The sequence below is a fragment of the Hippopotamus amphibius genome, chromosome 15 (assembly GCF_030028045.1).
Source record: "Hippopotamus amphibius kiboko isolate mHipAmp2 chromosome 15, mHipAmp2.hap2, whole genome shotgun sequence".
Taxonomy (NCBI): domain Eukaryota; kingdom Metazoa; phylum Chordata; class Mammalia; order Artiodactyla; family Hippopotamidae; genus Hippopotamus; species Hippopotamus amphibius.
In genome coordinates this window covers 28,495,985-28,520,508 of record NC_080200.1, presented here as the reverse complement: position 1 = coordinate 28,520,508, position 24,524 = coordinate 28,495,985, and the positions used below count along the sequence as shown (strand labels likewise).

Here is a 24,524-nt window from a genome sequence, read left to right as displayed (position 1 = left end):
CTATGAGGGGGGAAAAAGGACTTGAAGAAGAAAGGATTGTTAATTTTTGCTAGAAGATAAAGCCCTTGCCTTGAATTCATCTTCTTTTGTATTAGTTTCTCTCGCTGCTGAAACAAATTACCACACACTTGCTGACTTAAAATAACATAAATCTATTTTCTCACAGCTCCGGAGACTAGTTGTCCCGCAGTTAGTTTTATTGGGCCAACATGTAGGTGCCAACAGGGCCCCGCTTCCTCCAGAAGCTCTGGGGAGACTGTTCCTTGCCTCTTCCAGCTTCTAGTCATTGCCGGCATTCCTTGGCTTGTGGCTGCTCATTCCAGTCTCCTCCTCTATGGTCACATCTCTCTCCTCTTCCATGTTAAAGCTCCCTCTGCTGCCCTCTCATAAGGACACTTGTCATGTCATTTAGGGCCCGTTCTGTATAATTCAGGATAATCTCCCATCTCAAGATCCTTAACTTAATCACATCCATAAAGGCCCTTTTCCATTTACAGATAGATTCTAGGGGTTAAGACCTAATATTTTTGAGGGCCACTCTTCCTCCTGCTACAGCTGGGTTCTTGCTTTCAGATGCCTTCCCCAAGAATAGTCCAGTGTTGCCAATCCCGACAGCCACAAGAACATTGACCAGAGGGTTACCCTCATCCCCTGCACCACACACACCCAGCTCCTCTGGTCCCAGTCAGAAGGTGAACAGAGGCATCCGTTAAAGACCCCTTCCTTCACTGGCGTCATGCCACATACTCAGTTGGACCTAATAGGTTTCATACTTTCTCTGAGAGTCAGTTCCCATGTCATAGAAATATCGTGTTTCTTGCTCTCCATGAGTGTACGTGACACCCTTCCTACTCATCTCTTCTCTGCAGAAACAGTCATGGTTTTATTCCCCAGAATCAAGAGGGGCCAGGACACACACACACACACACACACACACACACACACACACACACACACACACACACGCAGTCTGTGTACTGCACAGTGGTCTTTCAGGAGAGTTTGTCAAGTGCTTACGGGGGCTTGCTTGCCTCTTGTCTTAGCTGAGGAAACAGCAGTCCAAGGAGATTACTTGACTCAGGAGAGCTCATCCTTTTGTCCAGAATTTCTTTTGGCTCTCAGAACCCTGTTATTTTTGACACTCTCTTCCTCCTTAACAGTTCAGTTCATGGATGGATGCCTCAGAAGAGACTGGGCTGGAATTGATGGGACACAGACTCTGGGGTCAGGTCGCCTGGCTTGTTGTCTCTCCAACCCACAGCAGCCTTGAGAGACACACCCTCCTGCACAGTGATACGCAGATAAATGTTTAACAACCAGCTCTTTGGTTTGCCAATTTCTGTGGAGGGAATACTCTCCCCATAACTACTTTCAGGTCATCCATGTGAGGTCCCTGAACCTGGAGTTGGGAAGAGATGCACGCAGTTGACGCTTAGGAGCCAGTCTTAGCCACTCTCGAACACAACTGTCCCTACATATGGGGCTTTCGTGGCACTCTTTTGTGGAGGGCTGCAGAGAGGCCACTGGGCAGGGGCTCAGCACGGGCTGCCACCCTCCTCCACATCTTCCTCCGCCTCCCCCACGTCATCATGCCATTTCCCCATCAGTCTTATTCATCAGGGGTTTCCCAAGCTCTGAGAAACCTTGTGGAGAATTTGTGATATCAGATGAGTAAATAGTGCTTTTCAGTTGAGGATTTATTTTTATATTTAGCAAAATTTACTTATAAAGGAATAGTAACTTGAGGTTCAAACACTCCTGGGAGGAAGTTCTGAAGATTCATTAGGTTCAAAGCCAAGTAATTTAATCTAGTCATCTGCCTCTTTTTAATTTTCAAAGGAAATATTTCAGTGGAAAAAAAAAGCTTGGCTTTTTTATAGCTGAATTTGGCACTTTGAACTTTTTTTTTCTTGAAAAATTTTTAAGTACAATTTAGAATATTTGTATGTTGCTTCCCCTTTGTTTTTTGGTGAAACCCTAATGGAACAGGGACACCAGGAATTTTCTATTAAAAAGAAAAATGCGTTGCCCACATTTACTGCAAGGAAGCAGAGTCTCCTGTTATCTCAGGGATTCGAATGTTGTGGTAACTTTAACCCTTGGAGTCCCAAGGAGGCCTGAAGCAGGGTAAGGCTGTCCCCGGAGGAGCCAGCCCCCTCCTGACCCTGAGCCAGGCCTGGGGGCTCCTCTGCATTTTTGAGAGGACCCAGCTATGCGACCTCACGCTTCCTTCGCATCTCCACCTTTACTCACTTTCGTGAAGAAGCAGCAAAAATTGTCCTCCCCACTTCATGAATAAAGTGGCCTCCCCTGGTCTGCACAAGAGAGACCTGGACATCCAGCGAGGCCACAGCTTCCTTTCAACCCTCGCTCCTGGCCCAGTGGCCTCCCCCTTCTAGGGGCCTCACCTGGAAGAGTATACTGCCCACCTCCCCTGGCATGCCACACACACACACACACACACACACACACACACTCAGGAATTTTATGAAGCAGAAATCCAACTGGCCATGTCTTCCAATGTGGGACTTACTCTCTACTAGACTCATGGACTAAGGAGGTCAACCTCTTCAATTCTGAGAAGCATTGGATGATGATGGAAAGAGCACCCTCTGTCTGGAGAGGGCCCCAACCTGGCTGGGTGGTGACATAGCTCCAGTGGAGGTACAGGTGGTATCTCTGCCTGGGACTGTCCACTCTCAATCACAGCGAGGGCAGTGCTTTTGGGAAGCTGATCCTTGGAAAGATACAGATGTTTTCCAAAACTATAGCCGCAGAATCAGAATGGGGAACCCAGCCCACCCACTGTGGACTTAGACCTTCTTCCCTCATCCTCCAGGCCCCCAAAAAACCCTCCCCCATCCAATACCCCAAGCACCCCAAGGGTTGTAGAGGAAGTTCCAGGAGTTCAGCAATCCTGGTTCTGGCGGGGAATACAGAGACCTTGCCCCTCCATCTAGTGGTTGTCATTTTCTGTCACTTGAAGGTTGAAGCACCCCTGCCTACATGGATGGACCTCTGCAATGCCTTTGGTCATGAGTTCCTATATGATCTCTCAAGTCATATTTGGAGGGAGCATTTGAATTTCCAGACCCCCACGGTGGGCTGGGCTAAGGTACACAGTCTCCTCTTAAAGGGCTCATCTCCATCCTGCATCACGTGTGCAATCTCTTCTGGAATCCCTCTGAGTTTATCTGGGTTTTTCTCCTTTTGGAACCTTTTCTCACTCATTTTCCCCATCAGTTTTGAGAGTGGGACCCTGAAAAGCTGGTTGGAAGCTCTGAATGCTGGGATGGCAGTGTGGGCCTGGTGTATACACTGAGCTGCAGTGGTTAGGCCAAGGCAGCCTCTGCCCCAGGGCTGGGCATTTCTTCAACCAGCTTGGAGGGATTTCACCAACCCTCTTGGGCAAGGGAGGGAGGTATGTAGTGGGAGCCAGCCTTGCTGTGGTTGCCTCTGCCCTGTGGGGAGGGGGCTGGATGGGAAGACAAAGGTGGAGTCAGAAGCAGGAGTGTACGGTGGAAGGGGTGACTTCCCAGGGGTCAGCGGAGGGTGTATCAGCACGACCTGGACCCCACCAGGGGAGCTCTGAGTGTGTCCATCAAGGGCCAGAGGGGCGTCTCCCCACAGCCCAGGTACCCTCTGCAAGCTGTTTCTCATCCCTTGGGGTAGGATTCTCATCAGATCTTATGCTAATTTGAGGGGCAGCAGTGATGAGTCCCTGCAATCAGGTGGACCTGGTTGTGAATGATTCAACTCTTAGGCCTTGGGGCCAGAGACGCCCTGTCTGTTCATGGGAACCACAGCCTGGGCATAGGCATTGTGAGGGTTAGACAAGGTGAGGTTCTGAGAGTATTGGCACATGGGAAGGCTTCATAAATGGTGGTAGGGGTGGTTGTGATTTACTCTGCAGTCCTGCCCGGTGGAGTTCTGGGATCCTTGCCCAGGACCTGATTCATTTATCTAGAAAGCGCTCCGCCCCAGTCCCAGGACCCTCACAGTGCCTGCTGGTTGGGGGTGGGTGATGCTGGGGCATAGAAGCCTCTGTGCTTGAGTGTCTTGGGGTTGCCCCTAGAGCAGTACCTCGCTGCCCTGATGAAAGGAGCTAACACGCAGGGACGCTGGGCTCAGCACTACTCATCCCCCTGGCCTTTCTGTCCCTCGTCTTTACACTGGGGGTTCCATCTGTTTGTGCCTGGTTGAGGGTGGCGATCTCCAGCCCAGCTCAAAGGTCACCTTCTCTGATCACCCCTCCCCAAATCCATTCATGCATACATTCATGCAAAAAATAGTTACTGAGTGCCTAAAATGTACCAGGCTCTGTGCTGGGTTCTGGGAATATAGAAATGAATAGGACAGATAAGCAAGACACGTGTGATCTCCATCCTCGTGAAGGTTGCAATCCAGTGGGGAGTCAGCCAAAAGACGAGAAGGGAAATGCTGTGTAGGAAATGCACCGGGCCATGTGACTTTTATGCCGGGTGGCCACCTATGCAGAGAGCGGTACAGGAGCCCTCTGCCCCTTTCGCACTTCGCAGCTCCCAGCCTCTCTGCCTGCAAGTCTCCTGAGGGGTGCAGTGGTGCCTGTACACCGTGTGCTGTCCTGACTCGCCCTGCAAGGCCCCCTGACTGGTCCATCTCGGCACCTCGCAGCATGTAGCACTGTGATGAGGCCCCCATGGGCCAGAAAGATGTTTATGGGATGGTTTACATAGATCTTTTTATTTATTTATTTATTTATTTATTTATTATTTTTTGGGGGGTACACCAAGTTCAATCAACTGTTTTTATACACATGTCCCCGTATTCCCTCCCTTCCTTGACTCCCCGCAACAAGTCGCCCCCACCCTCCCCGCCCCAGTCCTCTAAGGCATCTTCCATCCTCGAGTTGGACTCCCTTTGTTATACAACAACTTCCCACTGACTATCTATTTTACAGTTGGTAGTATATATATGTCTGTGCTACTCTCTCGCTTCGTCTCAGCTTCCCCTTCACCCCCCGCCCCCCCCAAACCTCGAGTTCTCCAGTGCATTCTCTGTATCTGCTTGCTTGTTCTTGTCACTGAGTTCATCAGTACCATTTTTAGATTCCGTATATGTGAGTTAGCATACAATATTTGTCTTTCTCTTTCTGACTTACTTCACTCTGTATGACAGACTGTAGTTCTGTCCACCTCATTACATATAGCTCCATCTCATCCCTTTTTATAGCTGAGTAATATTCCATTGTATATATATGCCACATCTTCTTTATCCATTCATTTGTTGATGGGCATTTAGGTTGCTTCCATGTCCTGGCTATTGTAAATAGTGCTGCAATAAACATTATGCTACAAGTTTCTTTTGGGATTCTGGTTTTCTTTGGGTATATGCCCAGGAGTGGGATTACTGGATCATATGGTAGTTCTGTTTGTAGTTTTTTAAGGAACCTCCAAATTGTTTTCCATAGTGGCTGTACCAACTTACATTCCCACCAACAGTGCAGGAGAGTTCCCTTTTCTCCACACCCTCTCCAACATTTGTTGTTTCCAGATTTTGTGATGATGGCCATTCTGATTGGTGTGAGGTGATACCTCATTGTGGCTTTGACTTGCATTTCTCTGATGATCAGTGATGTTGAGCATCTTTTCACGTGTTTGCTGGCCATCTGTATGTCTTCTTTGGAGAAATGTCTATTTAGGTCTTCTGCCCATTTGTGGATTGGGTTATTTGCTTTTTTGGTATTAAGCTTCATGAGCTGCTTGTATATTTTGGAGATTAATCCTTTGTCTGTTGTTTCATAGGCAATTATTTTTTCCCATTCTGAGGGTTGCCTTTTAGTCTTGTTTATGGTTTCTTTCGCTGTGCAAAAGCTTTTAAGTTTCATGAGGTCCCATTTGTTGATTCTTAATTTTATTTCCATGATTCTAGGAGATGGGTCAAAAAGGATCTTGCTTTGATGTATGTCATATAGTGTTCTGCCTATGTTTTCCTCTAGGAGTTTTATAGTGTCTGGCCTTACGTGTAGGTCTTTAATCCATTTTGAGTTTCTTTTTGTGTATGGTGTGAGGAAGTGCTCTAATTTCATTCTTTTACATGTTGCTGTCCAATTTTCCCAGCACCACTTATTGAAGAGGCTGTCTTTTTTCCATTGTATATTCGTGCCTCCTTTGTCAAAGATAAGGTGCCCATATGTGTTTGGGCTTACTTCTGAGTTCTCTATTCTATTCCATTGATCTTCCTTTCTATTTTTGTGCCAGTACCATACTGTCTTGATCACTATGGCCTTGTAGTATAGTTTGAAGTCAGGAAGCCTGATTCCACCAACTCCATTTTTCCTTCTCAAGATTGCTTTGGCTATTCGGGGTCTTTTGCGTTTCCATACAAATCATAAGGTTTCTTGCTCTAGTTCTGTGAGAAATGCCATTGGTAATTTGATGGGGATTGCATTGAATCTGTAAATTGCTTTGGGTAGTACAGTCATTTTCACGATGTTGATTCTTCCAATCCAGGAACATGGTATATCCCTCCATCTGTTTGTGTCGTCTTTGATTTCTTTCATCAATGTCTTAAAGTTTTCTGCATACAGATCTTTTGCCTCCTTAGACAGGTTTATTCCTAGGTATTTTATTCTTTTGGTTGCAATGGTGAATGGGAGAGTTTCCTTAATTTCTCTTTCTGCTCTTCCGTTGTTAGTGTATAGGAATGCAAGAGATTTCTGTGCATTAATTTTGTATCCTGCTACTTTACTAAACTCATCAATTAGTGCCAGCAGTCTTCTGGTAGAGTCTTTAGGGTTTTCTATATATAATATCATGTCATCTGCAAAGAGTGACAATTTTACTTCTTCTTTTCCAATTTGGATTCCTTTTATTTCATTTTCTTCTCTGATTGCTGTGGCTAAAACTTCCAAAACTATGTTGAATAATAATGGTGAGAGTGGACACCCTTGTCTTGTTCCTGTTCTTAGAGGGAATTCTTCCAGTTTTTCCCCATTGAGAACGATGTTGGCTTTTGGTTTTTCATATATGGCTTTTATTATGTTGAGGTAATTTCCTTCTATGCCCATTTTCTGGAGAGCTTTTATCATAAATTGATGTTGAATTTTGTCAAAAGCTTTTTCTGCATCTATTGAGATGATCATATGGTTTTTATCCTTCAATTTGTTGATATGATGTATCACGTTGATTGATTTACGTATATTGAAGAATCCTTGCATCCCAGGGATAAACCCCACTTGATCATGGTGTATGATTTTTTTAATGTGCTGTTGGAGTCTGTTATACATAGATCTTAATCAAGCTGTAACCAGATCACACATTTGGTTTCACCATCATTTCCCCAAGTAGAAAGCCAAAAATAAGTAACAGTACAATGGTACTATTTTCCTTGTGGTTTTATTTAATGAGAATTTCTCAAGGGCTTCTCACGTGCTGTATGCATACCTGCGTGAGGAGGAGGGAGCACTTGGCCTGCTCCATTTTCACAGATACAGACACTTACTATGTGGCAGGCACTGTTCCTCTTGCTTTACAAAGACTGCCGTGAATTCTCACAGCAACCCTAGGAAGCAGGTGCTGCCATCACCAAGCTCCACTGGGAGTTCAGTGACCTGCTCCAGGCCACACAGAAGCAAGGATGGGTCTGGGATTTGAAATTGATATTTGATGAAGGCAGCGGGCGGTAGCTGCCACCCTCTGTGCTTCTTGCTGTCACAGACTAGTGAGCAGGTGAGGGAGGAGGCACTCAGGCAGGGTGACCCCGAGCCTGTCTTTACACATTGGACCGTGCGCTCAGACAGTGCTTTCTCCCTTCTTGGGGCTCTTGTTCCTCCAGGTGAGCAGAGCTGGGGAGCCATAGTGAAGTCGAATTGGGCTAGCTGACAATCCTGTACCCCCCACTCTCTAATTCATACAGCAGCACCTGGTAAAACACGGTATACAGGCACGTGGCAAAATATCCTGACTGTACAAGAGGACATATGCAGTGGAAAAGGAGTTTCTGCCTTCTGTCCAGCACCCTCGGCAGTGGCAACCACTGCTCCCTGGGTCTTCCAGAAATACTCTACGTGTCTCCTTGTCCCACCTTGGGTAATTTACACACGTTCTCAAGCCGCTTTTTTCCCTTGACTCATCTTAGAGAGGTAGCTTGTTTTCCGAGAGAACTCACAGCTTCGCCTTGTTCTCTGTATAGTGCTGCCTACCCGTGGCCCTACGGTGGCCGCAGGTGGCTGTGTCATCACTTACCTGGGCCCTGCCAGGCATAAGGCTGTCCCCAGTCCTTAGCTACCACAGACAGCACTGAGCAACTATCCTCATGCATGCACACTTGAATCTCTGCACCGATATCTGTTGCATACACTCCTACAAGTGTGGAAGCTTTGTTCAACAGATGTGTACATTTTAATTTGAGAGATTGCCAAATTGCCTTCCAAAGAGAATGCACAAATTTGAACTTTCACTTATTGTCAGACTGGTTGATCTTTACGGATTTCATGGGTTAAAAATGGGTTCTCGATTTCTTTCCAAAGAGAATGCACAAATTTGAACTTTCACTTATTGTCAAACTGGTCTTTACGGATTTCATGGGTTAAAAATGGATTCTCGCTCTAGCTTTTATTGTGGTTGAAAGAGATTCCAGAGGGGAATTCTGACATGGGTAGCAAGTAAAATTCTGGGAAAGCAGCTTTATTTTATTTCATTTTTTTTTAAATAGTAAGAGCATGGTATAGGTGCTGTTTTATTCACTTTCACCTGGTAGCGTGCAGGGAGAATCCAATCAAGAGGATAGAGGAGAGGGACAGTGCTTAAAAGAGTTTACTGAACAGATGTTGGCATGCAAGAGATTGCATGTTAAAAATTAAATTTATGCCTTCTTGCACAAAGACCTTGAAAACCACTTCTTGGCAGCCCCTCTCACCACAGCAATCAACCAAACGGTGCCTGAGTGGCTGCCAGGCCTCCAAGCTGGGTGTGGACGCAGCTGGTGGTCCTGAGGGCAGGGACCCTTTAGCAGTGCCGGCCAGTTCCAGCCCACCAGGGGCTCTTTCAGCAGCACCACCCCGCCACCAAGGAGGCTGTTCAGATCTCAGAGCCAGAGATGCATACGTGCCTGACGTGAGTTCAGCAGTGAAGTTTGACCCAGAGGAAGGGGAATTGCAGGGGAGAATCTGCGAGCAGAGCCGTACCGCGCTCTTGTAAAAGCATTTGGGATTTAAAAGAGTTGGTGTATGGGCCTTTGTGTCATCTGCAATGCCTGTAGCTCCCCTTTGAGAGGGTGCAGGTATAATTCTAGAACAATTCCCAAGGTGCCAGGAAAATTTTGCAGTTTAAAAGATTACAGAAATGGTTTATGAGTTGCTCCATCCTTCACATAACCATCTCCCATAGCTATGTGCTCTTCACATTGACTGGAATTTGACCATCTCCTCGAGGGAGCGTCCTGATTTTTTGCAGAAAAATTAATGTTGTGAAAAGTTTTACCTAAGCATAGATTGTGGTGATAGCTACACAACTCTGTGAATATACTTTAAAACCATTGCATTATACACTTTAAATGGGATCATATTATGGTATGTGACTTGTATCCCAACAAAACCGTAAAAATTTACATTAAAAAGTAACTACCTTTTTTTATATATAAGTAAGGTGACAAAAATACAACCTCTGGCCAGACGCATTTAAGTTTGAAGTGTAGGGTAAATTGTGAACTCTTAAAGCACAGATGCTCAGCCAGGGAGGTGCTTCTCACCTGACCCAGAAGACAAAAATAGCTGACTGCCAAAATTATCCTTGGCCATTTTTTAAAAGAAAATGTCTGTAACTGCTCAGAAAGCACACTATGAGTGTTTTTAAATATAAACCCTGCACCTTAATATTTGTGTGCAGATATATCCTGTATATAGCAGCATACAGTACCGAGGAATGCAAAATATAATTTTTAGCGCTGTGTAATTTTATCGCTTTTCTTTTGACTGTCTAGATTAATTTTAGCAAGTTAAGTTTCATATGATGTGACCCTACTTACTGCTTAGGAATACAATATTTACTTAATTGCAGTTTAATCATTCATTCAGATATACTGTATGACTCGAATATGATCTAGAGACATTACATATGTTACAGAGATACCACGTGTGGTTTGCTTTATAATCATGTTCAGCCCTCAGTTATCTGCAGGCAGGTTGTCTTCTCGAAGGTTTATCTCTGGCAGATTTTTTCCCAATTTTATTGAGATGTAATGGACGTGTAACATTGAATAAGTTTAACATATACAACATGGTGATTTGTATATGTATATATGTATTGGCATATGTTATATATGCGTGTGTGCATGTATTGGCATATGTTATATATGCATGTGTACATGTATTGGCATATGTTATATATGTGTGTGTACATGTATATACATATTGCAAAATGATTACCCCAATAAGATTAGTTAACGTTCATCACCTCACATACTTAACATTTTTCACTATGATGAGAACTTTTAAGATCTACTGTTTTAGCAACTTTCAAATATGCACTAGAATATCAACTATAGTTACCATGCTATACATTGCATCACCAGAATTTATCTTATAACTGGAAGTTTGTACCTTTTGACCACCTTCACCTAATTCCCTCACCCCTCACGCCCCACCTCTGGCAACCACCAATCTGATTTCTGTATTTATAAGTTAGGTTTTTTTAAGATTCTGTATATAAGTGAAGTCATACAGTACTTGGCTTTCTCTGTCTAACTCATTTCACTTAGCATATTCCCTCAAGATTCATCCATGTTGTTGCAAATGGCAGGATTTCCTTCTTTTTTATGGCGGATGGTATTCCATTAATATTACATGGATAAAGAAACCATGGGATATATGGACACTTAAGTTGTTTCCATGTCTTGGCTATTGTAAATAATGCTGCAATGAACATGGGGGTGCAGGTACAGATATCTGGCAACTTTAAAATTTTGCTCAGACCTTTCTGTCATCCTAGAAAATTGTTGAGCAAATTAAAAAATAATAAAATGTAAAAATTAAAACTGAGAAAATAAACCTTCTTTTAACCCTATTCATCCCCGAGGCAGTGCTGCCCAGAGGTTAGGATCATTTAAGTCCTAAAATCAGGTATCTTTGGTTCCTCTCCTAACTCTGGCCCAGTTCCAGAAGGTAAGGGGACGGTAATGACAGATTCAACCTCTAAGGCTGCTTCAAACTTTTTTTTTTTAAAGAGCTTTTATTGAGATATAATTGACATATAATAAACTGCATATATTTAAAGTGTACATTTTGATTTTTTTTCTTATTAGTAGTGTATATATGGCAATCCCAATCTCCCAATTCATTCCATTCCAACCCCCCCCCCCAACTTTCCCCACTTGGCATCTGTGTGTTTGTTCTCTACATCTGTGTCTCTGTTCCTGCCTTGCAAACCGATTGATTTGTACCATTTTTCTATATTCCGCATATATGTGTTGCTATATGATATTTGTTTTTCTCTTTCTGACTCATTTCATTCTGTATGACAGTCTCCAGGTCCATCCATGTCTCTATAAATATCCCAATTTCGTTCCTTTTTATGGCTGAGTAATATTCCATTGTATATATGTACCACATCTTTATCCATTCGTCTGTTGATGGACTTTTAGGTTGCTTCCATGTCCTTGCTATTGTAAATAGTGCTGCAATGAACATTGGGGTGCATGTGTCTTTTTGAATTATGGTGTTCTCTGGGTATATGCCCAGCAGTGGGATTGCTGGGTCATATGGTAATTCTATTTTTAGTTTTTCAAGGAACCTCCATACTGTTCTCCATGGTGGCGGTATCAATTTACATTCCCACCAACAGTGCAAGAACATTCCCTTTTCTCCACACCCTCTCCAGCATTTACTGTTTGTAGATTTTCTGATGATGCCCATTCTAACCGGTGTGAGATGATACCTCATTGTCGTTTTGATTTGCATTTCTCTATTAATTAGTGATGTTGAGCAGCTTTTCATGTGCCTCTTGGCCATCCGTATGTCTTCTTTGGAGAAATGCCTATTTAGGTCTTCTGCCCATTTTTTGATTGAGTTGTTGTTTTTTTTTTTTTTTTTTTTTTGATATTGAGCTACATGAACTGTTTATATATTTTGGAGATTAATCCTTTGTCTGTTGAGTCATTTGCAAATATTTTCTCCCATTCTGAGGGTTGTCTTTTCATGTTGCTTATAGTTTCCTTTGCTGTGCAGAAGCTTTTAAGTTTCATTAGGTCCCACTTATTTATTTTTGTTTTTATTTCCAATACTCTAGGAGGTGGGTCAGAAAAGATCTTGCTGTAATTTATGTCAAAGAATGTTCTTCCTATGTTTTCTTCCTAGAGTTTTAGAGTTTCTGGCCTTACATTTAGGTCTTTAATCCCTTTTGAGTTTATTTTTGTGTATGATGCTAGGCAGTGTTCTAATTTCATTCTTTTACATGTAGCTGTCCAGTTTTCCCAGCACCACTTATTGAAGAGCCTGTGTTTTCTCCATTGTATATCCTTGCCTCTGTTGTCATAGATTAGTTGACCATAGTTTATCTCCGGGCTTTCTATCCTGTTTTTGTATCCATTTAGCCAGTCTGTGTCTTTCAATTGGAGCATTTAGTCCATTTACATTCGAGGTACTTATCGATATGTACGTTCCTATTACCATTTTCTGAATTGTTTTGGGTTTGTTTTTGTAGGTCCTTTTCTTCTCTTGTGTTCCACACTTAGAGAAATTCCTTTAGCATTTGTTGTAGGGTTGGTTTGGTGGTGCTGAATTCTCTTTGCTGTTGCTTGTCTGTAAAGCTTTTGATTTCTCTGTCAAATCTGAATAAGATCCTTGTTGGGTAGAGTATTCTTGGTTGTAGGTCCTTCCCTTTCATCACTTTAAATATATTGTGCCACTCCCTTCTGGCTTGCAGAGTTTCTGCTGAGAAATCAGCTGTTAACCTTATGGGAGTTTCCTTGTATATTATTTGTCGTTTCTCCCTTGTTGCTTTTAATAAGTTTTCTCTGTCTTTAATTTTTGTCAGTTTGACTACTATGTGTCTTGGCGTGTTTCTGCTTGGGTTTTTTCTGCCTGGGACTTTCTGTGCTTTCTGGACTTGGGTGGCTATTTCCTTTCCCATGTTAGGGAAGATTTCAACTATAATCTCTTCCAATATTTTCTCGGGTGCTTTCTCCCTCTCTTCTCCTCTGGGACCCCTATAATGCAAATTGTTGATATGTTTAATATTGTTCCAGAGGTCTCTTAGGCTGTCTTCATTTCTTTTCACATTTCTTGCATCTTTTTGATCTTTGCATCCAGTATTTTTTCAGAGTCCTGGATCATCTTCACTTCATTATTCTGAATTCTTTTTCTGGAAGGTTGCCTATCTCCACTTCATTTAGTTTTTTTTTTTTTTCTGGGGTTTTATCTTGTCCCTTCATCTGGTACAAAGTCCTCTGCCCTTTCATTTTCTCTATCTTTCTGTGGCTGTGGTTTTCAGTTTCACAGAACAAAATACTGCTGATACTGCTTGACACTGCTGTCTGCCCTCTTGTGGAGGAAGCTATCTAAGAGGCTTGTGCTGATTCCTGATGGGAGGGACTGGTGGTCGGTAGGGCTGGGTGTTGCCTTGGTGGGCGGAGCTCAGTAAAACTTTAATCTGCCTGTCTGCCAGTGGGCGGGGCTGAGTTCCCACCTTGTTGGTTGTTTGGCCTGAGGCTACCCAGCACTGGAGCTTACAGGCTTTTTGGTGGGCTAATGGCAGACTCTGGGAGGGCTCACACCAATGAGCACTTCCCAGAACCCCTGCTGCCAGTGTCCCCGTCCCAAAGCCACAGCTGCCCCACACCTCTGCAGGTGACCCTCCACCACCAGCAGGTTGGTCTGGTTCAGTCCCCTATGGGATCACTGCCCCTTCCCCCTGGGTCCTGGTGCACACACTATTTTGTGTGTGCCCTCCAAGAGTGGAGTCTCAGTTTCCCCCAGTCCTGTGGAAGTCCTGCAGTCAAATCCCACTGGCCTTCAAAGTCTGACTCTCTGGGGCTTCCTCCTCCTATTGCCGGACCCCCAGGTTGGAAAGCCTGATGTGGGGCTCAGAACCCTCATTCCAGTGGGTGGTATAACTGTTCTCCAGTTGGTGAGTTGCCCACCCAGCAGTCACGGGAATTGATTTTTAGCGCGATTGTGCCCCTCCTGCCATCTCATTGCGGCTTCTCCTTTGTCTCTGGATGTGGGGTGTCTTTTTTGGTGAGTTCCAGTGTCTTCCTGTCAATGATTGTTCAGCAGTTAGTTGTAATTCCGGTGCTCTTGCAAGAGGGAGTGATCGCTCTTCCTTCTACTCCCCCATCTTGAACTGTCTGGTGCTTCAAGCTTTAATTGATACTTGTGTAAGAATGTAGAGACAGACCAAGGGTCTGTAGTCTCAAGCAGGTGAGTGGAGGAGTTTGGAAAGAACCAACATGATGCCTGTGTCTTCCTATTTGGGGAAATACTATTTTAATGTATGAATGCAGAAAATAAAGCCAAACAAAATCTTCTTAGCTGGTGGGCCTCCTTGAAGATAAGGATTCTCTACGGGGCAAGAGATGATTTTATGCTTGCTGTTGTAAACGTAGTGCTTATTGATGGAAGGGCTCCAAGCAGCAGGGCCAAGTGGAAAGTGGAGCAAAGGCACCAGCCCCTTTTCCTACGTGTCGCAGGAGGCTGGGGTGAGTGACCTCCTTATAACTCTTCCCAGGTGTGTTCTGTGCAAACCAAGGAGTCCACATAGCGGGCACTTCCAGATGTCCCTAGGTGGTTGCTTTCTTTTGCTAATCTTTTCTATTATAAATGTTGCCACAGTGAAAGACGTCTTCTGCAAGTATGTCCATAAGAGAAATTCTCTGCAGTGGAATTGCAAGGCCGTGGTGTGTGAGTGTGTTCCTCACATGCTTTGTGAGTCCTTTTATCACTGCAGGAGGGCTGCATACCATGCCTTTCTTGAAGCAGGAAGGGAGTTTGGCTCTTCCTCCGTTATGTCTGGGGAAAGCCACACCTTCCTCTGCAGGCAGCCTGGAAGCCCTGCGGTGATGCCCCTCCAGTGGTGTTGGTTTCCCCAGAAGTATTTTCTTCCAAACATGAACCAAGTGTTTTGTAAACATAAGGTTTTCCCCTCTTTTAACAGGAATCTTTGCCTACATGAACTACAGAGTACCCAGGACAAGGAAGGAGATTTTTGAAACCCTCATCAAGGGCCTGCAGCGGCTTGAGTACAGAGGCTATGACTCAGCAGGTAGGCTTTGCAGGCTGCTGTCGCATAAACATAATGCTTGTTCATTAAGGACATTTGAAAATGTCTATAGAAAACTAGAAAGAAAAACTAAGGGTAAAGAAAATACCCATCAAAAGCCCCCACGCATCAATATCTGTGTCCCTCCTCTGGTCCTCTGAAGTCTGGGGATGGTAGAGGTGTCATGCAGATCTTTATTGTTTTTACCTAATTATAATTATGCTATTCTGTAATTTTGTATTCTTCTTCTTTCGCTTACCTTGTCGTTTTCCATTACCCTAAATGCTTCCTAACATAATCTTTCTTCGTGGCTGCACAGTCCTCTACTGGATGGCTGTCTCAGAGTTTACTCCTCCATCCATGTAACAAGCGGATATTTAGTCTTTTTCCCATTTTTAATTAAGCAGCCTTAGGAGAAAAAGGAGAGCCAGATAATTAACATCCCTGTAAATTCTTCATAGGAAGCAAGTCAGATGAAAAATTGCAGGAACTCTAGTGCAGTGGAAACACCAGCTAAAGTAGCAAAATGCAAAGTGCCCAAATGTCCTTACATGAGCCCACTGCTATTGGTGGCAGATGTGGTGGCACCCCTCCCGCAGGCAAGCTCCCAAGAATTACCCTGGTAAGAAGCCGGGTGAGGCAGCCAGAGCCCGGCTTCCAGGCATATGTTCCCTGCTGGCTGGGAACAGTCACAGCCTCTTCTTTCCAAGTTGATATCCTAACACTGTCTAGTTCTCTTCCGGGCAGCAAGCCTGGGGAATTAAAAACTAATAAATCCACGGTTCTGTATAGCCCTCACCCTTGGTCATTCCCTGTAATGAAGTATGGGAGACAAAACTTAAATTCCAATCCAAAAAAAATCATTTTTATGTTACAGGTGTGGCAATCGATGGAAATAATAATGAAGTCAAAGAAAGACATATCCAACTAGTCAAGAAAAGAGGGAATGTCAAGGCTCTGGATGAAGAACTTTACAGTAAGTGGAAGACACGCCAGGCAAGAGTAATAAACGTGGCCTGGGTCACTTCAAAGTCTTTCCAGCACTGGAGACTTAAAATATTAACCTACCCAAGCAGGGAAAAATAGGAGGGTTAAGTCTATGTTGCAAAACTGTTTCCCAGGGTATGGGATGGTTTATTTCAGGTGATGGCGCACTGAGAATGTTTTTTTTTTTTTTAATATGCAGTACTTATGTATTTTAATTTTTCTGGCAAATGATACTACTTTTTCGTTTATGGTAAAGACCTATAATTTTCTTTTGAAAGTAAGTTTATTTCAGTGAAGTGAGTTAGGTTACTGAGGAGTACTAAGTAAGTAACAGCAGGGGTCTGGCAGAAGTCCCCAGAATGGGGCCTTTTTGGTCAATGGTGGGATGCACTTTTGCTGTAGCTGTTTTGTCTCCGTGTACTGAAGCCACCTCATGTAACAGTACTGTGTCAATGCTTATCGTTAAAGTGTGGCAAACTTATTTTTCCTTCATCTAGAACAAGACAGCATGGACTTAAAAGTGGAGTTTGAGACCCACTTTGGCATTGCCCACACACGCTGGGCCACCCACGGGGTCCCCAATGCTGTCAACAGCCACCCACAGCGCTCAGACAAAGGCAACGGTATGTAATATAGCCTCGCTCCCCTGTCCCTGGTTGTGCCTGGCTCTGACCTGTGCCAGGGTTGATCCACACCCACCACCGGCTGGCTTCTCAGCAGCCCTGTCTTCCCCGAGTACCCAAACTGGTGGCACTGGGCCCCAGACAGGAGGCAGGTTCAACCTGGCCCCTGGGTAATGCTGACCCCACTGGCATCTACAGGAAAACAGTGGCACTTCCCATGAATGCTGTTGGCTCTAGGGACCCAGCCTGAGTGGGACTTGGTGATGTAAAGGGTTGAAGGCCTGGGCACTGTTCCTCAATTAGGGACCAGGGTGTTCCAGGGGGCTGGGCACTTGAGGAAAGATTGGGGTTCCTTCCTCATCCAGCTATAGCCACCCCTGGCCCCAAAGAGAGTGGTCCTGAGCCAGGGCAGGTGGCAGTGCTCATCTTGTTTAGCATCTCAGGTGCCTAATCCAGTCCTGGTCCCTGTAGCAAGGGCCATCTCGTTCTCCCAACTCTCCCCTCACCATGTCAGCCCCCGCTCATGGGTCCACATCACTTGCTTGAACCCCCAGGACAGTTCTTTCTGCAGTGTTTCTCCTAAGTGATGCCCCAGTCTCTCACGGGGGAAGGACTGGGAGGTCTGGAGCTCCCACTGGAAGCTCTCAGGGACTCTGTGGTCAGCCCCCAGTGGGTACCAGGGCCTCTGGCAGTAGAACACGGGCATATACGATGGAGAGAGGGCATAATCCCTGACTCCCACCAGGGCTCCAAGGGCAGACGAGGGTCTGAAATATCATCTGGGCCTTCTGGTGGGTCTCCACTCTGGGTTGGGCCTGATCAGGTGAGGAGCCCCCGTGACCCACCCCTGGGCATGATGGGAGAGGGTGTCCCGTGGAGAGAATGATTTCTGGAGTCAGCCGGGACTCCACACCCCAAACTGACTCCAGAACGTGGCGTGATACAAATTCTTGCCAAGCCTCATATTAGAGTAGGGATCAGACACATAAGAGTAGCTGTGGGGTGTTTACTATTAGCTAAACACTTGACAAGCCTCACTACCATTCATTGTCATGGAAGCCAGGCCACCTCCCTGGTCAATGTCCTTTGCCCCTGTGGACACCGTGGTGCCCAGAGGCAGCTCACCCTGCCCGATTTGGAAGGGAAAGCCTCCTTTAGAGAACAGAAGAGCCCCATGCACCTCTCTCAGCAGAGCAGCCAGCGATAGCACAGGGGCCAGGCTTTACACAGGCCTACACGGCCAGAGTCTTGGGTAGTGAAGTTTCTTTGCTGGGTGGGGACCATTCCTTGCGTCTGGTCCATGCCCTGAGCCCTCACGCGTCCCACTACTGGGGCAGGCACCCTACACTCAGGAGGGGGACAATAGGCCCCACAGTGCTGAGGGCCTAGGACGTACATCCAGCCTAACCCCAAGCCAGACACAGAGGAGCAGCCGTGCTGGCTGAGGTGACACACTGTACCGAGATCCTGCTCCCTGAGATGTGGCCACGTCAGCCCCAGCCTCCTGCCCCCTCTGACGATAGGGTGAACCCCCACTTCACTGCAGACAATGATTCTGTGTCCCCAAAGCAGGGAGGCTCCAAGGAGATCATCCCCACATCCAAACTTGGACATGCCTGCTCTGACTCAGGATGAGTAACTGAAAATAAAACAACATGGAAAATAAGAAAGGATTTGTAAAATTTCTCTAACAACTCATCAGTGATAGCTGAAGAGAGTACTTTTAAGAAAGACTTATACCCAGTAGCTACACTGTATATGAAAATTACACAAAAAAGTATTCACAGAGAAAATGCAGATTCTAGGAAACCAATTAATGATAAGAAGTTAAGACAATAGGCTGAGATGGAAGAAAATGTGACGGGGTTAAGAAAATGATGTGAAGGAACAATGTCACAATAGATACGAAAAAATATGGAGGAGGAGATGGAAGTGTAGACAGTTAATAGAAAACAAAGTGTTAATCATTCCATATCCCACCTATTTCATGGTATTGTAGCCCACGAGTCAGAGCTCAGTGCGTGGCCAGGTTGGTGGATGCTTTTTATCAAAAGAGAAATGTGTTGTTTCCTCGGGTTTAAATTGTAATCATGGCAGATGTCAGCTCTAATCTCTATAAGTGAAGTTTGCTTAACGCAAGTGTCTGCATGAGCGGAGTTTGTGGTTTCAAGCTGTTAAATTGTCTTTCTTCCATCTGACTTGAACTTCATTTCTTCATAGCGTTTCTTTCTTGACTAAACTTTTCTTCCAGAGTTCGTCGTCATCCATAATGGGATCATTACAAATTACAAAGACCTGAGGAAGTTTCTGGTAAGATGCATCCCCTGGGTAACTTGTAAAGTCAAGTGGTATCGGTTTTTCCCAGAAACTTTCCAACCAGCTCATTTCCCTCCAGAAAAAAAGGCATAAGCTGATTGAGATCCACTCTTGGCCACGTCACCACATTGGACACAAACCTCACCCCCAGTGCAGCCTCCTCCCCAGATCTTGCTGGAGGAGAGAGCAAGGCATTCTCATTTACCTCAAAGGCTGTTGCAGATTCACAGCAGAATCAAATGAAAATGAATTTCTTTTCAAATAAATAACATACCGACTCATACACCAAATGGAATGCGGGGTGGGAGGGCAGACAGCAAGTGTTTCAAGTATGGAGAGGTTGTGGTATTGGTTAGGAGGTGGGTGGATTTGACTCAATGCATTTGATAATTTTGATTGTTATTATTTTGCAACGTCCAGATTAATGGCAAGGACAGCCTTCTGAGGCGGGATGATCTCAGGGAAGACTACAGTGACTCAGCCACATTAGGCTGTGGGATTTGGGCAAACGTTTCTCATCCTTTCCCCGTTTTCCTTGTTCTTGCCTTAAGTCACTGCAAGGACAAGTCATAAGGCAGGACAGGGAGCTGGCAAGGCCAGCATTGCACAACATCCACTATCTGACACTCTGTCCAACCAAATATTCCAGGAAAGCAAAGGCTATGAATTTGAGTCAGAAACAGATACAGAGACCATCGCCAAGCTGATTAAATATGTATTCGACAACAGAGAAACGGAGGACATTACATTTTCAACACTGGTCGAGAGAGTCATTCAGCAGCTGGTGAGTTATACACACATCTCATCTATCTAAATCATCCCTTCCTTCCTTCAGTTTTCGTAAACGTTCATTAGGCAAACTGACACCAAGTACCTGAGGGTTAAAGATGGCTCGGCTACAGCGTCTGGCCTTAAAATGTTACATCCTTATAGAACTGGGAGAAGTTCTGAGGTTTTGCTAGTAAACATCGAATAGAAACTGCTTTGCTTCCTTTTAGCATCTCTGAAATGGTGATAGGCCTTCAGATCTGTGGCTTCTTCCAATGGTGTGTTGCTCAAGGGACCTTGATTGTGGTGGTTCGTGTTGTCATCTTGTCAGTTGAGGTGTGTGCATTGTTAGTTTCATACCCAAGATGAATTTAACCACGTTGGAGGCTTAGAATTGTAGTCTTTCCTCCTGTTTCAATAAAGTAATTATTTGTCATGAGGGAGAAATGCCCACAAGTCCTTACGGAGTGGAGTTGGAAGGAAGGAAGAGGAAGGAAAGACAGCAAGTGTGGACATTTGAGAAGTTTGCTTGTAGAAGAAGAAGGGTGCAAAGAAATGGCTTAGTGGAGGGAGAGGGTTGCAGTTCTGAGGGAGGATGGTATTTTTGTGATAGGAGATATCAGGTCATGTCTGTGTGCTGAAAGCAGTGATCCACGAGGGAGAGAGAGATGGGTTGTCCCAGTGGGCTAGACCCGTGAAACAAGGTCCTTGCAAAGGGGCACATGATGGGGAGATTGTCCAAGAGAGACACCTCTTTGGAGGCGGAGGTAGAGCAGACCCAGGCTCTCCATAGGACGGTGGAAGGAGGAGAGGGCTTCAGACTTCCTAGAATCCATCCTTCTGAGCATCAGTGCTGTCCAATAGCTCCCCCGAGATGGGGGCAGCTTGGAGACAGTGTTCAAGGCCGAGAATCTGGAACATCTGAGGTCAGAGGCTGCTTTGGGTACCTCTGTCGTTTAAAACATATGACCCTTTGGTGTTTTCAATCTGTTTTTAAAAGTAAGTCTACTGTCAGGCCCTTTGCCCTATGCCTCCCATTTTGGGGGACCTTAATTTAGAGGACATTTATGAGTAAGAGTCTGTCCCATAACAAATGTACAGTAAACCAATTTAGTTTTGCAGCATAGTGTCTCCACTTTTCCGTTTGTAATTTTAAATTTTGGAAATGCTTCCCAGTTCTGGCACTTTTAAACTCTAGTGATTTGCCTGAAGCAACACACGGCTCTTTTTGGCAGAGAACAGGAAGAGTTTTTCTACTCAGTCCTACTTCATTGTTGACAAAACCAGCAGCGTGAATGTCTCAGGTTCTGTTGAAAGCACTTCATTTTGGGCAGTTTCAAAGGCCCTTAGAGGCCTGGAGATGCTGGCCCTGGGGTCTCTCTGGCTGTGTGACTGAGTTGGCAAACTGGCCATAGCATGAGGCCTGGGGTCTGCCCAGATTTCCAAACCTTGGAAATCCAGATTTATAGCTGGCTGTACATAAAGTCACGTAGGGTCATGGTTAGTACAGGGTGGTCAGAATGTAGGGGAGAATTTTGCATCAAGGTTTTAAATAGAAAGAGCATTTGGAGTCTTGAGTTAGGACAAGTATATTCTAATTCTGGTTTGCACAAACCGACAAGCTGAGGCACAGAGCACAAGTGGCAGTCAGTGCCACAGAAATAATAATTATAACAACTCAGGCTTCTGATGGGTCTCTATATGTCAGGCAGCTGTTCTAAGCACTTAAAATGCATTAGCTCACAGAAGCCATACAAGGTAGGACTATTTTCTTTCCATTCACCAGGGGGCACAACGAAGGCGGCAGTGATTGCCCAATTAAGGGTGGAGCAGGATTTGAACCTAGGCACTAATGTATGTTGAGCTAAACATAGGTCATAGAGCAGCCCCTTGAATCTCCACAATTGCTCCCTGAGTAGGTACCATCCCCGAGGCTCAGGACAGGACCCCTGGCCACAGTCCTCATTTCCTGAGGTTCTAAATGCAGCAGCCCACCCTGGTCATCACGGAGCTGGGAATTGTTCTTTGTGAGCCTGGACAGGGTGGTTTACATTGCTCACGATGAAATCCACAAGTTCTGGTCTTTGGTACTTGATTGTGTTACCGTCTGTTTCACTCTCCTCTCCCGACATCACCCTGCGCAAGCTGTCCTGCCTTCAGCACCCTGAGTGGGTGACCCCAGGCCTGCCCGCAGTGAAGGGGCACCCAGGGCGAGCTGCCTGGCTTAGTGGGCTGGGCTACAGCAGCCTAACTTAACCAGAGTAAGTCATCCTTCGCTCTTCTTTCCTGTCTTTTCAGGAAGGCGCGTTCGCATTGGTTTTCAAGAGCATCCACTACCCCGGAGAAGCTGTGGCCACAAGGTGAGGCAGAATGCATTGACATTTCCAGTAACAAATAAATAAAATAAAATCACTTAGCTTGAGGCACACGGGAGGAGTAGGGCCTCTGGCAAAGTGGAAGGTACTCACTCTATCTAAGGGACAGCTCTGGCTTAGCCACAGAGAATGTACCCCACCATCTCTGCAGCTGGAGCTTCTGATTTTTTTAAAGAGAAACTAGAAAGTTGGATTTTTATTTGAAATCTCTAGATTCTTAGAAATTCAATTCAAACAACACATTCAAACTAAAACTAAAATTGTATAGCAAGGGCAGATCCAGGTTTCAGGGCCATTTCAGAGATTCCCTTTAGAAAAAGCATGCAAAATTATGAACATGAAATTAGGAACAAAAATGAATGTTGATTTGAATCCACTAAAGAAGAGGCCTTGAAGGCCAAGAGCTCAAGCTTCATCACCTTCATGCCAAGTATGACCCAGGAATCAGCTGAGAGGGCCTGGGTCAGCCCACATGGCATTCTGTTAGAGCCCTGTGGCCCCCAGCACTGTGTGGATTCACACAAGTGGGCATCCTATAATTTTATATTCAGATGGATGGATTATCCACCCATCTGTCCATCTGTCCATACATCTGTCTGTCCATCCACTCATTTTCTACCTACCCATTCATCTGTCCATCTTTCTATCTGTCCATTGACCAATCTGACCATCTATCTATCCATCTATCCAACTAATATTTGTTGAGCACTTACTGTGTTCCGTGCCTTGGGGACCTAGTGGCACCCGACCTGGTCCTACCCTTAAGGACTAGACAGGTGTGCAGGAGGACCGCAGGGCAGAGGATGGCGATGCTCTGTGATGGGGGCTGGGAGGCTGCGCATGGGGGGCCTAAGGGGAAGCAGGTGTCTGCCTGGGGAAGGAAGGCAGAGAAACCAGCATGAGCAAAGGCAAGGAGCCCAGAGCTAGTGTGGTGCATTAGGGATCTGCCGTTAGGCCAGGGTGGTGACGGGGAAGGGCTCTTCTAGTCTCAGTGTGTGCTTACTGACACCTTCTGTGTGCCAGGCATGGGTGACAGCAGCGAACGAGCTTGTATGGACACTGCCCCATGAAACTCGAGAGCTGGTGGAGAGTAGGGAGGTGGGCAGAGGCCCAGTTCGGCAGGGTCTCGGGCGCCCTGTGGTTGCAGGCTTCATTCTGAAGGTGCTGGGGAGCCATTGAGAATGCACCCGTGAACCAGACTGTCATAGTATCTAGGCAGGAAATTATGTGAATGTATTATGATTTTATTTTTTTCTGGGACAGGAACTAACTTACCGTTTGGAATTTAAGTCTTTCAAATCATAGAATTACAAAATACCAGTTGGTCCCTATCAAACTTTGAAACTTCTTTTAAAATCTATTATCATGATATTACTCTTCTGAATGCAGAAGAAAGTAGTGTGAAGAAGCAATAAAGTTTTACTTTTCTAAATTGTCTGTAATTAGCAGCTCTATAATTTCTGGGGCAGTCTTTGGGATGTCTTGGGAGCACTTTGCCCTGGGGAGAAGGCTAGGTGCGGGGACCCTCACTTCAGTGCTCAGAGGACATCCAGCCCAGCCCAGGGTGTCAAGGCGATGGGTGACTCAGCTCCCTCTTGTCCGCACAGGAGAGGCAGCCCCCTGCTCATTGGAGTGAGGAGCAAATACAAACTCTCCACAGAACAGATCCCCGTCTTATATAGGACACGTGAGTTTCTTTTTTTTAAAATAAATTTATTTATTTACTTATTTATTTATTGGCTGCGTTGGGTCTTCCTTGCTGCACACGGGCTTTCTCTAGTTGCGGAGAGCGAGGTCTACTCTTCGTTGTGGTGCACCGGCTGCTCGTTACGGTGGCTTCTCTTGTTGCGGAGCATGGGTGCGCAGGCTTCAGTCGTTGTGGCACGTGGGCTCAATAGGTGTGGCTCACAGGCTTAGGAGCTCCGCAGCATGTGGAATCTTCCTGGACCAGGGCTTGAACCCGTGTCCCCTGAATTGGCAGGCAGATTCCTAACCACTGTGCCACCAGGGAAGCCCAGGACATGTAAGTTTCTTGAGAAGGACTTCAACAGCACAGCACTGTTCTGGTGCCAGCAGCTCCCCTCAGAGGTAGGAGGCCTTCCTCCACTCTGCTGGGGCCAGGTCCAAAAGGTTTTCATGCAGCTGAGACCTTGGCTCCCTTTTTTTCAAAAGCTTTTTACTGTGGGTATTTTCAAACACAGACACAAGTCAAGGGAGCAGCG

General features: G+C 45.4%; 1 protein-coding gene across 1 annotated transcript in view; it reads left to right on the top strand.

Moving 5' to 3' along the window:
- The window catches only part of GFPT2 (glutamine-fructose-6-phosphate transaminase 2), a 46,017-nt gene that overhangs the window by 3,302 nt on the left and 18,191 nt on the right, over positions 1–24,524 (top strand). The window contains exons 2-8 of the mRNA XM_057708153.1: positions 15,129–15,236; positions 16,111–16,209; positions 16,718–16,843; positions 19,095–19,153; positions 19,809–19,943; positions 22,226–22,287; positions 23,910–23,989. Coding sequence (XP_057564136.1) covers positions 15,129–15,236; positions 16,111–16,209; positions 16,718–16,843; positions 19,095–19,153; positions 19,809–19,943; positions 22,226–22,287; positions 23,910–23,989 — 669 coding nt within the window. The remainder of the gene's footprint in view (positions 1–15,128; positions 15,237–16,110; positions 16,210–16,717; positions 16,844–19,094; positions 19,154–19,808; positions 19,944–22,225; positions 22,288–23,909; positions 23,990–24,524) is intronic.